Source organism: Solanum verrucosum, unplaced genomic scaffold, assembly GCF_900185275.1.
Source record: "Solanum verrucosum unplaced genomic scaffold, falcon-dt-bn FXZP01000255.1, whole genome shotgun sequence".
NCBI classification, from domain to species: Eukaryota; Viridiplantae; Streptophyta; class Magnoliopsida; order Solanales; family Solanaceae; genus Solanum; species Solanum verrucosum.
This window is the reverse complement of record NW_026020006.1, coordinates 1,840,105-1,858,202: the sequence shown is the minus strand read 5'-3', so window position 1 is coordinate 1,858,202 and position 18,098 is coordinate 1,840,105. Positions and strand designations below refer to the sequence as shown.

The 18,098-nt window shown below is 33.9% G+C and overlaps 2 protein-coding genes across 2 annotated transcripts; one reads left to right on the top strand and one right to left on the bottom strand.

Moving 5' to 3' along the window:
- The first annotated feature begins 2,016 nt into the window (after nt 1-2,016).
- LOC125819408 (uncharacterized) lies at nt 2,017-7,534 on the top strand. Its single transcript, XM_049498839.1, has 11 exons — nt 2,017-2,186; nt 2,503-2,612; nt 2,816-2,911; nt 4,208-4,264; nt 4,346-4,498; nt 4,852-4,936; nt 5,239-5,329; nt 5,453-5,620; nt 5,706-5,822; nt 5,911-6,305; nt 6,806-7,534. The coding sequence occupies exons 1-11, from the start codon at nt 2,129-2,131 to the stop codon at nt 7,426-7,428; spliced, it is 1,953 nt and encodes a 650-aa protein (XP_049354796.1). The 5' UTR covers nt 2,017-2,128; the 3' UTR covers nt 7,429-7,534.
- A 5,427-nt stretch (nt 7,535-12,961) lies between these two features.
- Nucleotides 12,962-17,301, bottom strand: LOC125819409 (patatin-like protein 6). The gene is made up of 2 exons (XM_049498841.1): nt 15,820-17,301; nt 12,962-13,376 (listed from the first exon to the last, which is right to left on the bottom strand). Exons 1-2 carry the CDS (start codon nt 16,945-16,947, stop codon nt 13,104-13,106), a joined length of 1,401 nt encoding a protein of 466 aa, XP_049354798.1. The 5' UTR covers nt 16,948-17,301; the 3' UTR covers nt 12,962-13,103.
- Nucleotides 17,302-18,098: the final 797 nt, after the last annotated feature.

Sequence of the window (18,098 nt, the reverse complement as noted above, 5' to 3'; positions counted from 1 at the left end):
TTTGAAGAAGAAGGCCCTCAAATCGTCAGAGATGAAATTTGAGTCAACTAAAGAGTGAAATTGTTAGAAAAGAAATTGTGACTAATTTGGCAGCAAAAAGGCACAAACAAACTACTTGCAAATAACACTAATTGCCATTATATTGTAGCATCCTCTATACAATAAAATATAATTTTCTAAAGCTATTACATTATTTGCATTGAATCAGGTTGTTTGCGGCAGTTGATACTCGTTAATAAGTGGGAGGTGGGTGGAGGGAGATTAGGGTTAGAGATTGGAGGAGATGTTGAAAGAGAAATATATTTAATTGTTATTAAAATGTTAATTGTGAAGTTTAAATGTAAGGATAAGTAATCAATCCTAATTTTAAGGGATGTGAGTATCAAATTGTATCTTCAATAATATATGGTATAAAATATTAAAAATGGTACTATATGTAATTGTTTGAAAATAGAGATAATTTTATTAATATATATGATAGTAATGTATGTCTAATAAAGTAGTTTATCCTTTTCAATTCCTATCTATTTGACTACACCATAAGTAGACAAGGCCCAACATAGTCCACTATATTTTTGGATGGAGGCTTAAAAATGAGTTAAAATTTTATGGGATTTCTGTTTTCGTCGTTTCGTTTAAGTAATAATTTTTATGTTTTTTTTGGGTACAAATATTTAATATTAGATAATTTTAAGGTGAAAGAATATGTATATATATTATTTATGCAGTATATGACTAAAACTTTAATCAACTTTAGTATGTATTTCAGTGCCTGAGCATAAACATATTTAAATAAATTAAAAGAATGTTAAATTTATTATTATATTGTCAAATTAATGACTGAAATTTGTTCTTTATGATATAAGGAATACAACATAGCGTGTATTTAAATAATTAAATTATATACTAGAGAGGTTATTGTAAGTTGCCCTTATATAAAAAGTTTTGGCCCATGGGCTGACCCCAACTCTAATCAAGCCTCAAGGGCAAAGAACTTATATGGGTCGGGCTTTAAGCCCTAGTTTTAAATGAACTTGAAAAATCATATCCCAATTCTATTCCAATAATGGGTTGATTTGCGCCGGCCCCATGGGCTAAACCCGTTTTGACGGCCCTAATCAAGAATATTGTGCCTCCAACTACTTCTCGATAAAAACAAGTACGAAAACAGGTTTCTATACATAATGTACATATATGTTTGAGTTTCTCTTGGAAATTAACATTTGAAATTTACTGTTGAATTGTACATTTGTTGCTACTTTGATTTGTTTATGAATGATTTAATTGTTAGTTGAATTTTTATTTTTAGGTAAGAGTGCTTATTTATATAAAAATAAATTATTTTAATTTTTTTAAAATAAAAAGTTGGTTCTTCGTTATACCAAATTTTTGAGACCCGAACACTGAGTATCAAACCAAAGAATCGAACTTTTGAAAAAATAACACAAAACGCCGAACTAAAAACTGTAAAACTAAATTAGTTTGATTCGATTTTTCTATTTTCTGATATTTATGCCCACCCCTAAAAAGTGAGAATTAAACTATGATATCCGTATTTGTGCACTTCTTCCTTAAAGATGATTGTGTTTCTCTCCCACGAAGCACTAATCGTCCCATTTTCATTTAAAATGTTTTTTAGTTTAAGATTATAAATATTTATAAGTTCTCATTATTTTTTAAAATTTCATAAAATTAAACACACACAAATAAATCGGAACGGAAACGGAAATTACTAAAGCAAAGTTATCAATAGTGTACCGTACACCCCCGCATGGGAGTATCCAATTCAGACTTTGCATAGTTGTGTTGCCGCGTTACTCATTTTTCCACACACTGCAACACACAAGAGTGAAGCCTAATGAAGCCGCGTTAGTGGAGAAAAATGGACATATTTAAAAAGAGGGGGGGGGGGGGTGGGGAGTGAGTGGGTGCGGGGTGAAGAATAAATGAAGAAGCATCGTTGCTGGTTGAATTAATAAATACTTATTTTGTCGTCAGTTCCTTTTATCTCAACTGTACCTACCAAAATTGTGATAGTGAATTTGTGATTTTGATAGATATTAACCTAAAAAAGATTGTCTTTTGTGGTTCCCTTTAGCAAGTTGTATACTTTTTTTGTGCTTTGATTATGGTTGATCAACTGTGGTTTTCACAGCAGAAATACCTAAATCATATGTCATTTGAAGGTTCAAGATTCTAACTTTTTTTGTTTTTATACAAAAAAAGAACATTTTTCACTTTGATTTATAGATTGTTGTTTATGTACTATCTGTGGTTGCTACTGTTTTTTGTTTTTTTTTTCTATATGATTTCTTTACTATTACTGTATTTTCCTTTCGTACTGATTTTGATATGCTTCACTTGATCGTTGGAAACAACCTCTCTACCTTTATAGGGGCAAGGCTGTGTACCCTCCACAGATCCCACTTGCGGGATTACACGGGATATGTTGTTGTTGTTGATTTATAAATTGTTTTGTTTTTTGGGTGGGTGATTTGTCAGGTGATGATGGTCTGTGTAGGGAAATATGGAAGGTCTGTTCTGGTTCATCGTTGGATGTTTCAAAGGCTGGGGAGAGAGTATACTACTTTCCAAGACTTCATGTGGAGCAGGTTATCAATTTTAGGGATTTTTTTGATAGTTTTTGAAATTATGGGTTCTATGTTTATGGCTTTATGCACCATGTGGGATTTCACTGGGTATGTTGTTGTATGTTTATGCTCTGAGTTAAAGAGTACGAGTGCAGTTGAACTCAGTAAATTAGGCTACTAAGCCTGTGCTTTTTTCTTCCTAATGAATTTTTGGTTTTGGCCAGCTGGAGCAATCATCCAACCAGGAACTGATTGAAAGACTACAATTGTCCAACTTACCCCCGAAGATCCTTTGTCGTGTTGTACATATTCGCCTTCTGGTATGCGTGATAATTGATCATTTCAAATGTTTTTGAGATAGTTTTTATCTTTTTTGTGGGAGTTGGTGTAGTTAGATTGATGGATCTTAAGGATTTTTGCCTATTACTCTTGGGATTGATTAGGATACACAATCTCCTCCATGTTAGTGTCATTTAATTTTCTTTGGGAAATTCTTACATAAAGTTGGTATTTGGACCCTATATATTCACAATACAAAAGGTCCAGTGGGAAGAAATGATAACACCCAAGAAAAGATCTTGAAGTGCAAATCATTCTATGCTAAGGCAATTAGAGCTTAAATGAAGCGATATGATGTGTGAGGATTCATAATGTGACCCCAACTTGCTTGTATTAGTTGTTGTTTTAGTAGTAGTTATTTGTTTTTGTTGATGACTATTATTAGACAATTAAATCCTCTGTTTAGTGCTAGTTCCAATGTTTACGAGCTTGTTATTGTTGACAATTAAATCTCATGGTTAATGCTTATCACAATGTGCGCGAGTTAGCCTCATGGGCTAGCTAAATTGTTCGTTTTTGTAGATCATAGACCATGTGATTTCAGTACCAACAGGTAGTCCTGCATTAGAAATTCCTCTTATAGGTGTAGGTCCCTCTATGATATAAGATTCACAATGAGGCAAGTGACCCATATTCACTAGCTGTTTGATAAATTTGTGAACTCCATTCATCATGTGATTTTATCTCTGCATATGGATCCTCCATGGTCCAACTATGCCCACCAACAAAGCCTATTCTTTATTTGACGAAGAAGTATCATTAGAGCAATGAGCCCAATTGTTGGAATCAACTCTAGTGTTTGGGTTTATGCAAATCTCATAAAACTCAAGCGAAACTAAGGCACCCGAATTATCTAAGGTTAATGGATCCTAATTACTACATAGCATCCATTTTCGACGTACTAATCTTATCAGGCATAATACATTAACATGCACTCAAAGTTGGACTCAACTAGCAAGTAAGCACTGCAACTTTGAGTATGCACATCTAGACACCTCAACTCTCTCCATTGTGATTTATGTCAGTTGAATACTCCAACTCACAAAATGATCATCTAGACACTTACAAAATTTATGTGATGCGTTAGCGTCAAGTGTCCACGAGTTGGGGGTGAGTTGGAGTGTTTAGTTTTCAGTTGACACCAAGTTGAGGTGTCTAGATGTGCAATCTCAAAGTTTGAGTGTTTGTTTATGTATTATACCATCTTATTCTGAAGCAATATTTGATTAAAGCAAGATTCGTGGAGCCATTTGTCTGCAATAGTTGTTTTTTGGTAGGTTGAACATGAGACAGAAGAGGTTTATGCGGAGACCATATTATTGCCAAATCAAGATGTAAGAACTCAATTCACTTTATTTTTGAAGATTTTCCAGGATAACACTCTTGTTTACAGCCAAGAATACCACTCCTTGCAGCAAAATGAGCCAACAGCTCCGGATTTTAGTCCTCCAGACACTCCAAGGCCCCAGTTTCAGTCGTTTTGCAAGTGTTTAACTCAATCTGATATAAAAAGCAATTGGGGACTGTTTGTTCCCCAGAAAGATGCTGTCAAATGCTTTCCTCCCTTGGTAATGCACTAATTAATTGTATCTGTTTCTCAAATTTTTCCTTACTTTTTTTTTTTTTTTTTGCGTGTATGAATTCTGATTCGGATAGTTTTTTCCTTGAGTCGAGGGTCTAGCGGAAACAACCTCTCTACCTCTGAAGTAGGGGTAAGGTCTACATACACTCTACCCTCCCCAGACCCCAGAAAGTGGGGGGACTACACTGGGTATGTTGTTGTGTGTGTGAATTCATATAGCCGTCCCCAACTTGCCTGGGATTGTGGCGGAGTTACTATTGTATTTCTTTTATGTGTAAATATTTAAGGTATTTGGTTGACTGGATTTTGATTTTTGGGATTGGTTTCTTCAATGATCAGGACATGCGACAAGAAAAACCAAGCCAAGAACTGATAGCAATGGATCTTCAAGGAAATGAATGGCGCTTTAAACATGCATACCAAGGCAATCCCTCCTCTCCTATGTTAAGATTGAATATCGACCAAATGAATTATTGTTTTGTTATTCAACTTGACAAATGACAAAGAATGAAACTAAAATTATACCTGCTAGGGTAGGATTTTGAGTTTATGGCTCATCGTCAAAAATGAAGACGACCGTTGTTGTACTTTTTAGACTAAGAAGTTTCTATTCTTTGATTTTTATACCAAGAAGAACACTAAAATTAGGTGAATGAGCTATATCTATATCTTGATGTTCTATTCTTTTTCTCTCCTTTTTTTTTTAATCTTAACTACACTGAGTAGGCCAACCACGGAGGCATTCGCTCACAAATGGCTGGAGTACATTCGTTACTAGTAAGAAATTGCTTGCCGGGGATTTAGTTGTGTTCTTAAGGTACTTTTCCGATGGCATGTTTTTGGCCTTACTGTTGAGCTACATCTCCTGCAATTATGTATCTTGGAGAATTTTTATCTTTTCATATCTCATTTGATTTATTTCCTTTGATTTTGCTTCAAGGGATGAAACTGGCAAACTACATGTTGGGATTAGACGTTTATCTTATCAACGTTCTATTGGAGCATCAACATTTTCAAGACAAAGCATGGAAGGTGCTCTTGCCGTTGCTTCTCATGCCTTTGCAACCCAAAGTCTCTTTTTTGTTTACCACAAGCCATGTTATGATAAGTATGACTTTTGAACTAAAATGAAGTCTGCAATGAGAACTTCACTCATATTTTTACATGAATATGTTTTTGGTTGAATGTTACAGATCAAGTCAATTTATTATGAGCTTGAGCAAGTATTTTGAAGGTGGAAACCATGGCTGTGGAGTTGGCATGATATCTCGAATGCAACATGAGGGTGAGGACTCCTCTCATGTGAGAAGGTAATGGAACGATGAGTTCCTAACTATATATATACAAATCTTTCGCAGAAAGAATTGCAATACATTAATTTACTATTTTGATATGCAGAACAAATGATCTGGACCAGATATCTTCATCTCAGGGTCAACAGACAACAAATCTTATGCTCGAGGAGGATCAGTACATGCAAGACTCGGAAGCAGTACTCGATTGTGCTCAATCTACTATGATAGATTCGGAGATCAGGCAGCAGACAATTGGATCGCTTAATAACATCCATTGTTTTGCCCCTGTAGAGGACAATGGACTGCAATTGCATGCAGCAGTTGCGAGGGAGAATAATAATGAGGGATCTATTCCAAATGATACTGTAAGCATCCAAGCTGGAGATGAGGACTTGGATGAGCTATTCAAGGATTTTGACATTCCAGATTCTACAAACACTAGTCTCGATACTATAGCTTTGGATTTGGACAGTGAATGGTTCAGATCGACGCTACAAGGTAATAGTTACTTCCTCCATTTCAATTTGTGTTTTACTTTCCTTTTTAGTCAGTTTAGAAAAAGACTACCACTTCTCTATACCTATTGAGTTTGCAATTCCACCATTAATGCCATTCACTTATAGGAATGGCATGACATGTAAAAGTACAAGATGCAAAGAGTACTTTTGGTATATTATACATACCGTTTGTTGAAACCTATAAGATTCACAAGTTTTCTTCACACTGTTAAACTTCATCTCCAGTCAAACTATAATACGTAAGAAGGGTGTGTATCATAAAATGACTATACTGTGAAGAATATGAACTCTAAATTGTAATATTTTGGTCTGTCCATATGCACGAGTCATGATTCCCCAATCTGGATAGTTTCACAAGGCTGCTGTTCCATTATTGAATAAAAGCCTGGCTGTAACTAGTTATTTATGCTCCTTTATCTGAATTTGTCATTTTAAGAAAGCTAAAGCTTGTTCTTGTAGATTTCGGGGAATGTCTTGAAGAGCAAGAAGAGACTATTACTCCCAGTCAGCCAAATGCCTCAGAAGATCACTCTAGACGAACTTCTTCTGTATTGGAGCATCCGACTTCCTTCCAAGTGATGTCTATCTCTTCAAACCCGAGTCAGATTCCCTACGAAGGACCTGGTCGTGGTGATGAGCAAGTTTCTTGGGGAGGCTATCAAGTAGCACGACGAACTTTACCAATACTCAGTAGGGTTGTCTCGCGGTACCCTGATTCACTCGTGAACTTCAGGGTTGCAAATAGCATACTTCAGTCGGTGTATTTGGAAATATTGGCAGAGTTAGTCTACTTTCTCAATAATCTTACAATAGTGAACTTGTCAAAGGATCAGTTCAATGTTGCTAGGCAACATATCTGGGACCTAAAGTTAAGTGGCATTGAAATAGGCTGGCTTGAAAATCGTTTACTGCATATAGATGAAGTATTTATCATGGAAAGTTTACGGCAAAGGCGACAAGCACTCACACGTAGAATGGAGGAGACATTTAAGCAGCTAGATGGGGAACTTGGATGTATAGACAAGGAGCTTCATGAACTATCTCTAAAGGTTGGCCCTAATCCCCCTATGAGATTGCACTCTGTCTTGGAGGGTTTGCTGTAGTTTTCAGTGATGTTATCCTTTCTATTTGACTACATGATAAATGAGAAAAAGCCGGACATAGTCCATTATCTTTGGACGGAGGCTCAAAATGATCGTATTTCTTTCACATGAAACACTAATAGTTCACATTCTTGGATGAAAAAGTGGTAAGTGTACCAATTTGTTCAGAAAATGACGACTATTAATGCTCCATGCAAGAGATGATCATTTTGATCTTAAGTTCAAAGAATATGGACTATTTTGGGTTTTTTCTATCATGATAGGCTCTCTTACAATTAGAGGTGGAGTCGAATTTTTTTAGTTTATGGATTCTGGACCACATATTAAATGATATGATTAACACAAATATAAAGTTTTGGACAAAGTTGATGTGTTCTTCCAAACCCATAATAAGCACTTCGACTCTGTCCCATGCTTACAGTTTAGAATAATCTCTATGAAAGTGTTTTTTAGTTGACACTTGAATTTGTGATACTGTTGTGTTTTTTTGTTTTCATTTTTAATCAACAAGGTGTAGCCAACCAACTGAACTACTAAAATTCCTCTATTGTTGTGTTTATTGCAAGTTCTTGGTTGTTCAAATGGTTCAATCTACAAGGTCTAGAGTCTTGTAAAATTTTAGACATTGCTTTATAAATTCTAATTGGGCCGGACCTATGTGCTATAACGTTGGGCTGAATTCAACTATGCGGCCCAGAAAACCATCTTATTGGTTTGGTATTCCTTCGAAGCACAAATGTCATATCATAAAATAACACAAGTTGTACTTAGTTCCTACCTAACTTACACCGATAGAGGCACAAATTCAATTTTAGAACGTTATACCTTAAAAAGTTCATAACCCACAAGCTATGCCTTGTAAGACTTAACCTAGTTCTTACATAACTTTTGTTAATATAGACATGAGTTCAATTTCAGTACCCACAAAATTATGCCTTAAAAGGCATAACTTATTCTTACAAAGCTTTTGTGGGACAAACAAAAGGTCTCTTAAGTGTATGCCTTGCAAATTAAATACTAAAACACAACTTATGTCGAATCTAAACTTCTACCTTGCTAAATTTAAATCATAGTTAAGAGTACTTTTAAGTCACAATTTTTCTTTAAATATGCAATAAGGGCAAAAATTAAAGACTAAACAATGTTTGAATTATAATCTCCACATAACTATAATTGGACCCAACGATCCCTATCCGTACTTAATAATAACAAAAGGAGAGAAACGTCACGATACAAATGTATTCACACCGAATATTTACACCAAATCAAGAATACAGAACATGTGTATACATACACACATTTATCTCTCAATCATGATTACACATTGAGTATTAGTTTTCATAGTTACGTTACTTGATTCAATATAAACACTCTATACGAATAAATATTTATCAAAAAGGCAATCACCACAATGCCTGTCCTATGGCAGGCAAAAAGTTCCCACCAAGATTCATCAAATCCCTTCTTGTTTTCTCCTCTCTTTTTTCTCTCATTATACACAATTGAGTGTCCCTTTTCACTTCAATCCATGGAAATTTCCCAAAGGAACCCACTAGCTTTCCCATTTCACTCTTCCAAAAAGTAAAGGTTACTTACTATTTTATCTTTACCTTTTTTTTTTTTTTTTTTAACACCAACTCTAATTTTGAAAGCAATTTTCCTGCATGCAGAGGAGATAAAAATAGTTAGGGGTAAATTCAAGTTTTTGAGTTTCTAGAATAATTTAAAAATAATATATAATAATAGCTAGATCAACATATTGAATTTCGAGCTAAATATTCTAATACATTATAATTTGGACAAAAGTTATTAAGTTCATGTGAAGTCGTGAATCCATAATGATTGCACTAAATCTGCCCCTTATGAATATGCTGAAGTATATATATCAGGTGAATATAGTAAAGGGTTGGTTTTGTAAAACATGTGAGATGCAAAATTTAGGCATATCATTGACTGAAATTTTTAGTGTGCATGGAATGAAGAAAATTGTTTTGACAAAAAGAAAATATTTTTCTGAAAAATAAGTATTTGAACAATAGGTGGAGGTAAGGTGAGTTAGGGTGGGTGCAAGGTGCTTTAAACTATGATTTCAACTAGTATAAATAAAGCCACCCACCAACTATGTTGTTCGGACTCTGTAAAAATATTATTACAGTTGAATCAAATCATGTAAAAAAGCATTATTTTTGAAAGATTCGACACACCTAACAATATTTTTGAAAAGTCCGAGCAACATAGCTCACCAATAATTTGATACAAACCAGCATCAGTTTAATTTCCTCTTAAACATAGCCTGCTTTCTCTTCTTTTTAAGATGATGACTATTCTTTTGACCCATTCTTTCTTCCCTGTTGAATTTCATCAGAAATAATTCAAAACTCTGTAGGCAAGGTACTATAAACATTACAAGTAGGATTAAAGGGTTTGCACATCACTATCTGCCAAATAGTTTTCTTACTTTATTGGCCCTACTTTAATAATTGTGTCCAAATCATATATAGGTTGACAAGTTTCTTTTTTAATAAGATGATGTTCAATCCAAGCTTCTTTTTTATTATGATAGTGTTCGGATCAATTTATGGGTATCTTAACGTATTCATCGGATATTTACTATCTCCCACATGTACACAGATAACAAGAGAATTTGCCTTCTCATTGACAAGTTTTTGTGCTATTTACTCTTTTATATTCCATCTTATATTAAACAAAATTTGGATAATTATCTTTTGTTAAGTTGGAGATGTGTTACTATATGTTAATTCTTTGTACCTCAATTAATGTATTATTTTATTCGATTACTATTTGTTGCTTTTTGTTATTACTTGTTGTTTCTTATCCTTCCGTCACTTCTTTCATTAGACTATTTTTATTGAGCCAAGGGTCTATTGGGAACCTCTCTACCTCTGAGGTAGGAATAAAATTTGCGTATATTCTACCCTCTTTCGACTCTACTTTGTGGGATTATATCAAATATATTATTGTTATTGTTAAGTTGGAGATGAGAAGAAAAAAGTGTAAACATGAAAGGACGATAGGTAGGACCTACAAACCAAAATAAACAATCAACGTAAAAAGAAGAGAGAAATAAGTAGATGAAATTCTGATTATTAATATATATTCAAATGTAACTTTCAACTCTAAAAGTAAAAGTGACACCATGAGAGAAACAGCCAGAGTAAAATAAGGTGCTTTTTCAAACAGTTCTTTTCTTCTATTAATACATGTTGTTATTTGCTTTGGTTATCGTAATATTGTGTTACTGTTATTGTTCTGTTTTTCTTGAATATTTTGTAATGATTTTATTATTATTTGCTATGTCTGCTTTGGGCCTATATACTTGCTTTGTTAGAAGTTATTGAACTGATCTTTTGGAAACAACGGTCTGGTACACCCTACCTTACCCAAATCTCACCTGGTGAAATTACATTGGGTTGTTGATGGTGTTTCGTCTTACTAACACGATTAATTCAGATTTGTGATGCATAGAACCCATTAAAGACATCGGAATAAAAATAAAGAGATTTATCCGTCCAAAATTATCTTTTGGTGGTACTTTTTTTAATGGTCAACCACAACATGATTCATGAAACAGGGAGAGCTAGCTGTCCCTTCTCTTCAAATCTTTCTTAACTATGGACAGTAACAATGCAGCAACATTTATACTATACACCCTCCTCCCCCAATACACAATTGAAGTTTATGATAGGTTTTAAATTTGTCACCAAATTTTTAGCTCATTTTAGTTACAAAATTCACAATTAAATATTTATATAGATTTTATGATTTTCTTAATATTTATATAGTAAACAAAATTATTAGGCTAGTCAGAAGACTCATAACTCGTTCCTAATACTATAGCTCTACCCCCGATGACAAGTAAATGCCTATAGTAAATTAGTTCAACTTTTATACTCTGATTGTGTGAGAATTTTTACTCAATCGGCTCATTTACATAATAACTACAGGTTAAATAGTAAACCAAAAACTTAAATAGATTATCTGCTAAAACATGCAAAAATACACTAATGTTTTATAAAAATTAACAATGTTAAAGTTAAATCCATTCCACAAGGTCCCCTGCCAATTCTTTTGTTTCACTGTAAAATAATCACTCAGTCCCACCTACCCCACGAATTCTTCAAATTTATCAACATGTGCATATCTAAACAGAAATATCATTCAATTCAAAGATCTTTTTTTTTTAAAAAAAAAAAAATGTAAGGTTCCATCATTGACTAACAGATGAAAATTTTTACGGAAAGTTGCAATCCTTACCATGAAATCTTCAAAAATAATGCATTTTGAAGGATCCGACACGGATATGACACAACATAGCAAAAAACAAAAGTATTGTGGGGTTTAAATATCAATATAAGATGATTAATAAAAATGTCATCTTAATCCAAGAACCAAAAAGTGTCGGTAGACTATAATATGGAAGAGTCTCTTCTCATAAACTACTATTACACCCACCACCAAGTGATTTGATGTTTTAAAACAAAAAGGAAATGACAAGACTGAGCTCACGGATGCACAGAAACAACACCTAAACCTTCTTGTGATTTCTGTTAACAAAACTTCAATTATTGCTAAGAAAAAAAATAATATTTTTGGTTCATATGATCATAATGTTCCAATAATGAGCATTATAGGTCCTTGTTGACATCTTCAGCAAACTTAGATAAGACATACAAAAGAACCCGATTTAGGTTTTGAACTTTATAGATTTTGGATTCTAGGATAACAATCACAAGTGTTAGTGATTGGGTTCGGAATTTAATTTTGGTATACATTAAGTGATTTTTTAACACGTACAAGATTTGAACCAAAACTATTGACTTCTGTCAAACTTGTATGTTCAAACCTATATCAGCTCTGACAGACCAAGTCTTCTCGTGGCTGAAGAAGATCCAAGGGATCAGTTTGGAGATCGAAAGAGCCTCAGATCAACTTGAATTGACCAAGATTAACAAACAAAAAGATTGTTTGGCCACTTGGTTGAACATGCTCTCTGATCGAAGCGGAGAAGGCACGACTAGTTGGGAGATTGTAGAACCATAACTTGGGTGAACTTCCATCACCATGTGAGATTTTTGAAATTATTATTAACCGCTTCGCCAGCAAAGTGCATCTTAACACAAGATTAAAAACAGGGCGCCAAGGCAAATTTATGGAGCATGAGGATTTGAACATGCTTGGAAACAAAGGCGGCGGATTCAGAATTTTAAAATCACTGCATCCACTATATAGGAGTGTATGAGCCCATCCCTTTATCCTTTTCCAACTTGAAAACAAGGTTTGTCCAATAGGGTTCAAACTCAATGACAGAAGGAGCGGATCTACCATACATGTTATGGGATCCGTAGAACCCCACTATATAGATATAAATAATCTATCTTGAATCCATTAATCTAAACTTAACATCTTGAAGTTGCCTCTGCTGGATGTATGCGTACACGTCATGTGTTGCGTACTTATCGCTAAACCATAATCCTTCAGGCAACACCACTACTTCTTTGTCGAAATGGAAACGACTTCATATAAATATGTATATTTATATAAAATTTTACTAAAATTTATATAGTACAAGTTGATGGCAGTGGACAAATCATACAACATGGGAAAGATGGGATAAAAAGAAAACTTACCAAATCTTTCTTTTTTGATCTTTTCATTTATTTTTCTTGATTTGTGAGATGTTGCTTAAATGCAACAGTGGGAGCTATCCTGCAACTCCTCCTCTGATGCTCTTGTACAAGTTCTCCAGCAAACCAATCAAGTTTCTGGAAATTGCTTTGTTCTGCAATTTTCTTACCACCAAATAGCAGGGACTCTACATTTTTCTGTTTCAGCATTTCATCTGCAATTCCCACAAGCTTTTTCACATTGTTAGGACTTGGATCAGCATCTATGTTCACCCCACAACGACCGAAGCTCGATCCATTAGCCTGCATTCGAGAAGAAGAGCTTAACTTTTATATACCGACTGCGTAAAGAAATAATTTACTATTAAATTGTCTAAACGATAACAAATAAATGTTCATAAAGAAGTGAGATTAGTAATCTGACATCAAGTTATAAGTTAAATTTCAAGGAATATAGACGAATTGTTGAAGTTTAGAGGGAGCATTAATCATCTACTGTACTAAGAAATCATACAGAGAAACTTGTATGATGACAAGTTATTCTACTTTGCATGTTAATATAAACTTAGTAAACAAAAAGCTATGGTTTCTCTTTTTTATTTTTCATGCGGCATCTAGTACTCGTATTTAGGTCCAACAAATCCTTATTTGTGACGAATAAGGCTCATTGAAATTGAAGGAGAAGCATTCCCTACCAGAATTTTTTCCCTACCAAAGCTCAAAATTAAAATTCCAATTAAAATAAATAGAATCTATCCGGCCCACTACAACCTTAGTCAAATGGTTAGCAAAGTACAAAAAACATATATTCCATATTTGAATTTGTTTAAGTTATCCCATTATTCTTCTGAATCATCCTCCACTAGAGATTATTATATGTCATCAAGTCAATTATCATACCTTTATGCATATAATATTCTCTAGTGGATATCCCATTGGTCAATCTCTTACCTCACAAAGTAACCAAGAGTACTTTTTTACATCCACTACACAATATATATTATTATATTTATATATAGTTAACTTGTAAGAATCATTATCTTTTAAAGTCTTCCTTAATAAGTAATCTGTAAATGGTAAAAAACCCACGCTGAATAGCAATAAATCAACAGTCTCAAGGATAAGAAAATGCTGGAAGAAGATCCTTCAAATATGAGATTTGTAATAAGGCATGTCAATTACTATAATAGGTAAAAGTGACTCGAGCGATATAGAAATTTCTTTACTAAAGTCTATCCTTCAACCCCTTGCTTTCACTGGCAAGGAATTCCGAACTTGAGACCTCCAACATGGAAGTCCCAAGCCTAAACCATTGGCCACCCCTAAGGGTCTAAAGTCTATCCTTCTATAGACCACAATGTAAATTTTTATAGTATCAAATAACCTAAAAGATAATTATAGGTAACTATTCATAATAACTAATAAATGGATTAATCACCCGAAAATAAGATAAGTCACATACTACAAGTTTAAAAATATATCAATAGCGTGAAAATACTTTAAATTGTCCATATATATTAGTCAAATATGAGTAATTAAATTTTGCTAGATTATTTTTGTCCATTATTTTTTCAAGTTTTTGATGAATAATGTTGTCTGATATCTATGATGGTGAAAATAACAAATAACTTTGGGATTAATCGAGGTACGAGCAAATTGAGGATAACACCACATTTTTAAAAGAACTGTTATATGATGATGAGTGGTCATCATGCCCAGCTAAATATGGTAAACCACAGCTGTGAACATTTAATGTACTAAATTGGCAGAGAGTGTCACATTGATGATTCCGCAACTGGCTACCATCAGATATTATCCACTTCTGCCAGTTAGACATCAGAAAAGGACTGCTCTTTATTATATTCCCAGGTGGGAAAAATTCAATCTTTTATCATTATTACTACACCTACTATTATCTACTTTATTAACATTCACATTTTCCTATTTTCAATCAAGATATCAGTCTATCCCCTTTATCCAGTTGTTTGGCAATGACAACATTGTTTCTAGTAGAGACACATTCATTACAAAAATTCCCTTAGTTGGTAGTGACAACTATGATTTTTCTAATTATGTATAAAGATTCAAGAATTAAAGTCATAAAGTGTATGTATACATTAGGTTGACTCAGAAATAATTCAAAATTTTAACGTATGAAAAATTAAACTTAAACATGTAGTTACACACTTTTAATACTTCTTTCTATTTTGTTCCAGTTACGATATTATTTCGTGATTATCACTTTGGTTATTTTTCTGAATGCTTTATATTGCTTTCTTTATTAATTAACATATTTATTATTTTCTACACTTGTTGAAAGTCTTTCGAAAATAATTTCTCTACTTCTACGGAATAAGGGTAAGATTTGCATACTTTCTACGCTCCCCAAACTACACTTGTGAAATTTAATATGTTGTTGAATTCGAAATTTCTGACTCTATAGTTCATTCATTTCTTTAGATTTCAAACATATTGTTTGTACTTATCTAATTTGTTTTTAACACATATATAGTTTATGAGCCAAAACCTACTCGTTATACTATAAATTCGTCCGATAGACATGAGAAATCACCTGACTTTACTTTTTTAAAATTGAAATTCGAACAATATATTTACCTAACTATGTCACATATTAGATGATTTAGATAAACTTCTATAATCTGTGTAATATATAGTTTATTTTAATTTGTGCCTACTAATTTTTGTAACGGTTGTATAAATATCGAGTGCAGATAAATATATTTACCTGAATGCGGACGTAGTTACTACTCCGACATTGCCCAAACGCCATGGCGACGGAGTGATCAACCATATCAGCGGCTCCGTCGCCGGAGATTCGGGTCATTGGCTTAGCCCAGTCCTTAGCCTTCCATTTTTTGACATGTTCATATTGGAAGCTTCCTTCTAGAAGCTGCCCTGTTCCAAGTGAAAGGACCAAAATGTCCTCAACACCTCTAACAAAAGGAAATTCCTGTTTGTTATGAAGAACGTGAGTAATCGCGGCGGCCGTCGGGTTGCTCATAGCTAAACCGCCGTCAACCGCCACGCACCCGGTTTTTCCATCGACGGATTTCATACAAACCGGTTCGAAGAGTCCCGGTTCAGCTGATGTAGCTCGGCAAACTTCCCATAACCGGAAATCAAAGCTTTCCGATTCGAAAGCATCAGCTCGGGAGAACAAAAACGGCGCCGTACTTGAAAGGTCATAACAGGGGATTAAAACCGGTTTAAGAGTATCCTTTAACGTAAGGCTTCGACCGGTTTTTTTATCCATAAATGCTTCTTTCATCACTTTCTCTAAACCGGAAGTATCTGAACGGGTTACGCCGCCTCGGAAAACTCGCCGGAGAAAACCATTTCCGGCAGAACTTGACCCTTTTGAAGGATAAATTCTTCTACCTTGTTCCTCTAGAAGCTTCCATGTATCTTCAGCTTGGAAAACAGGACGGTTTTGATCCTTCGTTGAAAATAACATCGCCGTGAAAATTCCTCCGACGCCGGAACCAACAGCAACGTCGAAATAATCGGCGATTCTAGCTTCTGGATTCCCCGATTTAACCTTCAACGCTTGTTCCAAATACGCTAAAGCTTTACCTGATAATATATTTCGCATTCCACCACCATCAATGCTGAGGATACATATTTTTCCTCGTTGATTCTTAATCGCCTGAATATTCTCCGTCGCTGATGTGGTTAAAACGCCGTCGTTTTTGTTATCTTCAACCGGAGACGGTAAATTTTTAGGTACCCAAAGCTTTTGATCATCGTAACCAAATAAGAATTTGCTTTCTAGAATAGAGAAAATCTCGTAACTTAGCTTATCTGTATCAATGCTCGGTTCTAATCGCATATCTGATATAGCATTAGACTCCATTTCTGAACAAATCCAATTCAAAAAAACTCCAAAATTTCAAAAGACCCTTTATTGGAATCACCTAATTTCTCCCAAATCCTTAATACCCATCTGTTGATTTTCCCAAAACAAACAGCTGAAAAAATTCAACCTTCAACCCATATAAGGTTATTTTAGCTACACAAGCGTGAAGACAGTTTTTTCAATCTCCTTTTACCTCAGAGATGCTTCAAAATTGATTTGAAATGTGATTTTGGGGAAGGAATTTGATCAATATATATGTTTGTTGGTGGGTATATCTCTTTTCCCTCACACTCTGTATGTATATGTATATACACACAAAGGGAGGAGTATATAGGGAAGAAGAAAGTTATGCAGAGAAGACAAAAAGGAGGAGGGGAGAGGAGGAGGAGGCAACAAGTTGAGCACTTATTTGACAGTTTTGGTTATCTTAAAAGTTTTTGTTTTTTTAGAATTGGACATTTTTTTATCTCATTCAATATTGATAAAGGTGATTTTTTTTTGTTAGAGTCACGTAACTGGAGACGATGAGGATAAAAAATTACCGTCCTTAAATCCTAGAAATCGTAACATTAAAAGTTTAAAACTATATCAAATATTAGAAAATAGGTAAAAAAAAAACATTACGCTCCATTAAGCTGGAACCCAACATTTTTTATTTCAATATTATATTTATTTAAAAATCTACTTTAATATATGTAGACTCTTTAATTTGAAACTTAGTAACTTAAAAATCTAGAATTCATAACTCATGACCTTCAAATTACCGAGCTTTGCCTCCAAATATGTTTATATTGAATCCTATTTATTTTCAAAGTTCTACCACTCAAAGATTTTTAAATATTTAATGGAAACAAAAAAAAATATTACTAACTTTATAAATTTAGAAGACTTAAATTGCTCAATAATATACGTATATGACTGACTATTTATGATTATTTTACTTAGTAAGTTAAAGCAAAATCTTCGTCCAATTTTCTATCTTTACAATATAGAGGTACATATATTTATAAATTACATTGTGCTTATATTCTTTTTAGGTTATATATTCGTAAATTACATTGTGCTCATGTTCTTTTTAGGTTGGGAACCTTGAGTTTATCAAAAATGTCTTTACCTGCAAAGCTATGAATAAAATATGCTTACATTTT

Coding starts and splice junctions, on each gene's coding strand:
- LOC125819409 (XM_049498841.1), bottom strand. CDS start 16,947: ATGGAGTCTAATGCTATATCAGATATGCGATTAGAACCGAGCATTGAT. Junction 13,377..15,819: donor GTAACTACGTCCGCATTCAG/GTAAATATATTT, acceptor TCTCGAATGCAG/GCTAATGGATCGAGCTTCGG.
- LOC125819408 (XM_049498839.1), top strand. CDS start 2,129: ATGGTTGATCAACTGTGGTTTTCACAGCAGAAATACCTAAATCATATG. Junction 2,613..2,815: donor CAAGACTTCATGTGGAGCAG/GTTATCAATTTT, acceptor GGTTTTGGCCAG/CTGGAGCAATCATCCAACCA. Junction 5,823..5,910: donor GACTCCTCTCATGTGAGAAG/GTAATGGAACGA, acceptor TTTGATATGCAG/AACAAATGATCTGGACCAGA.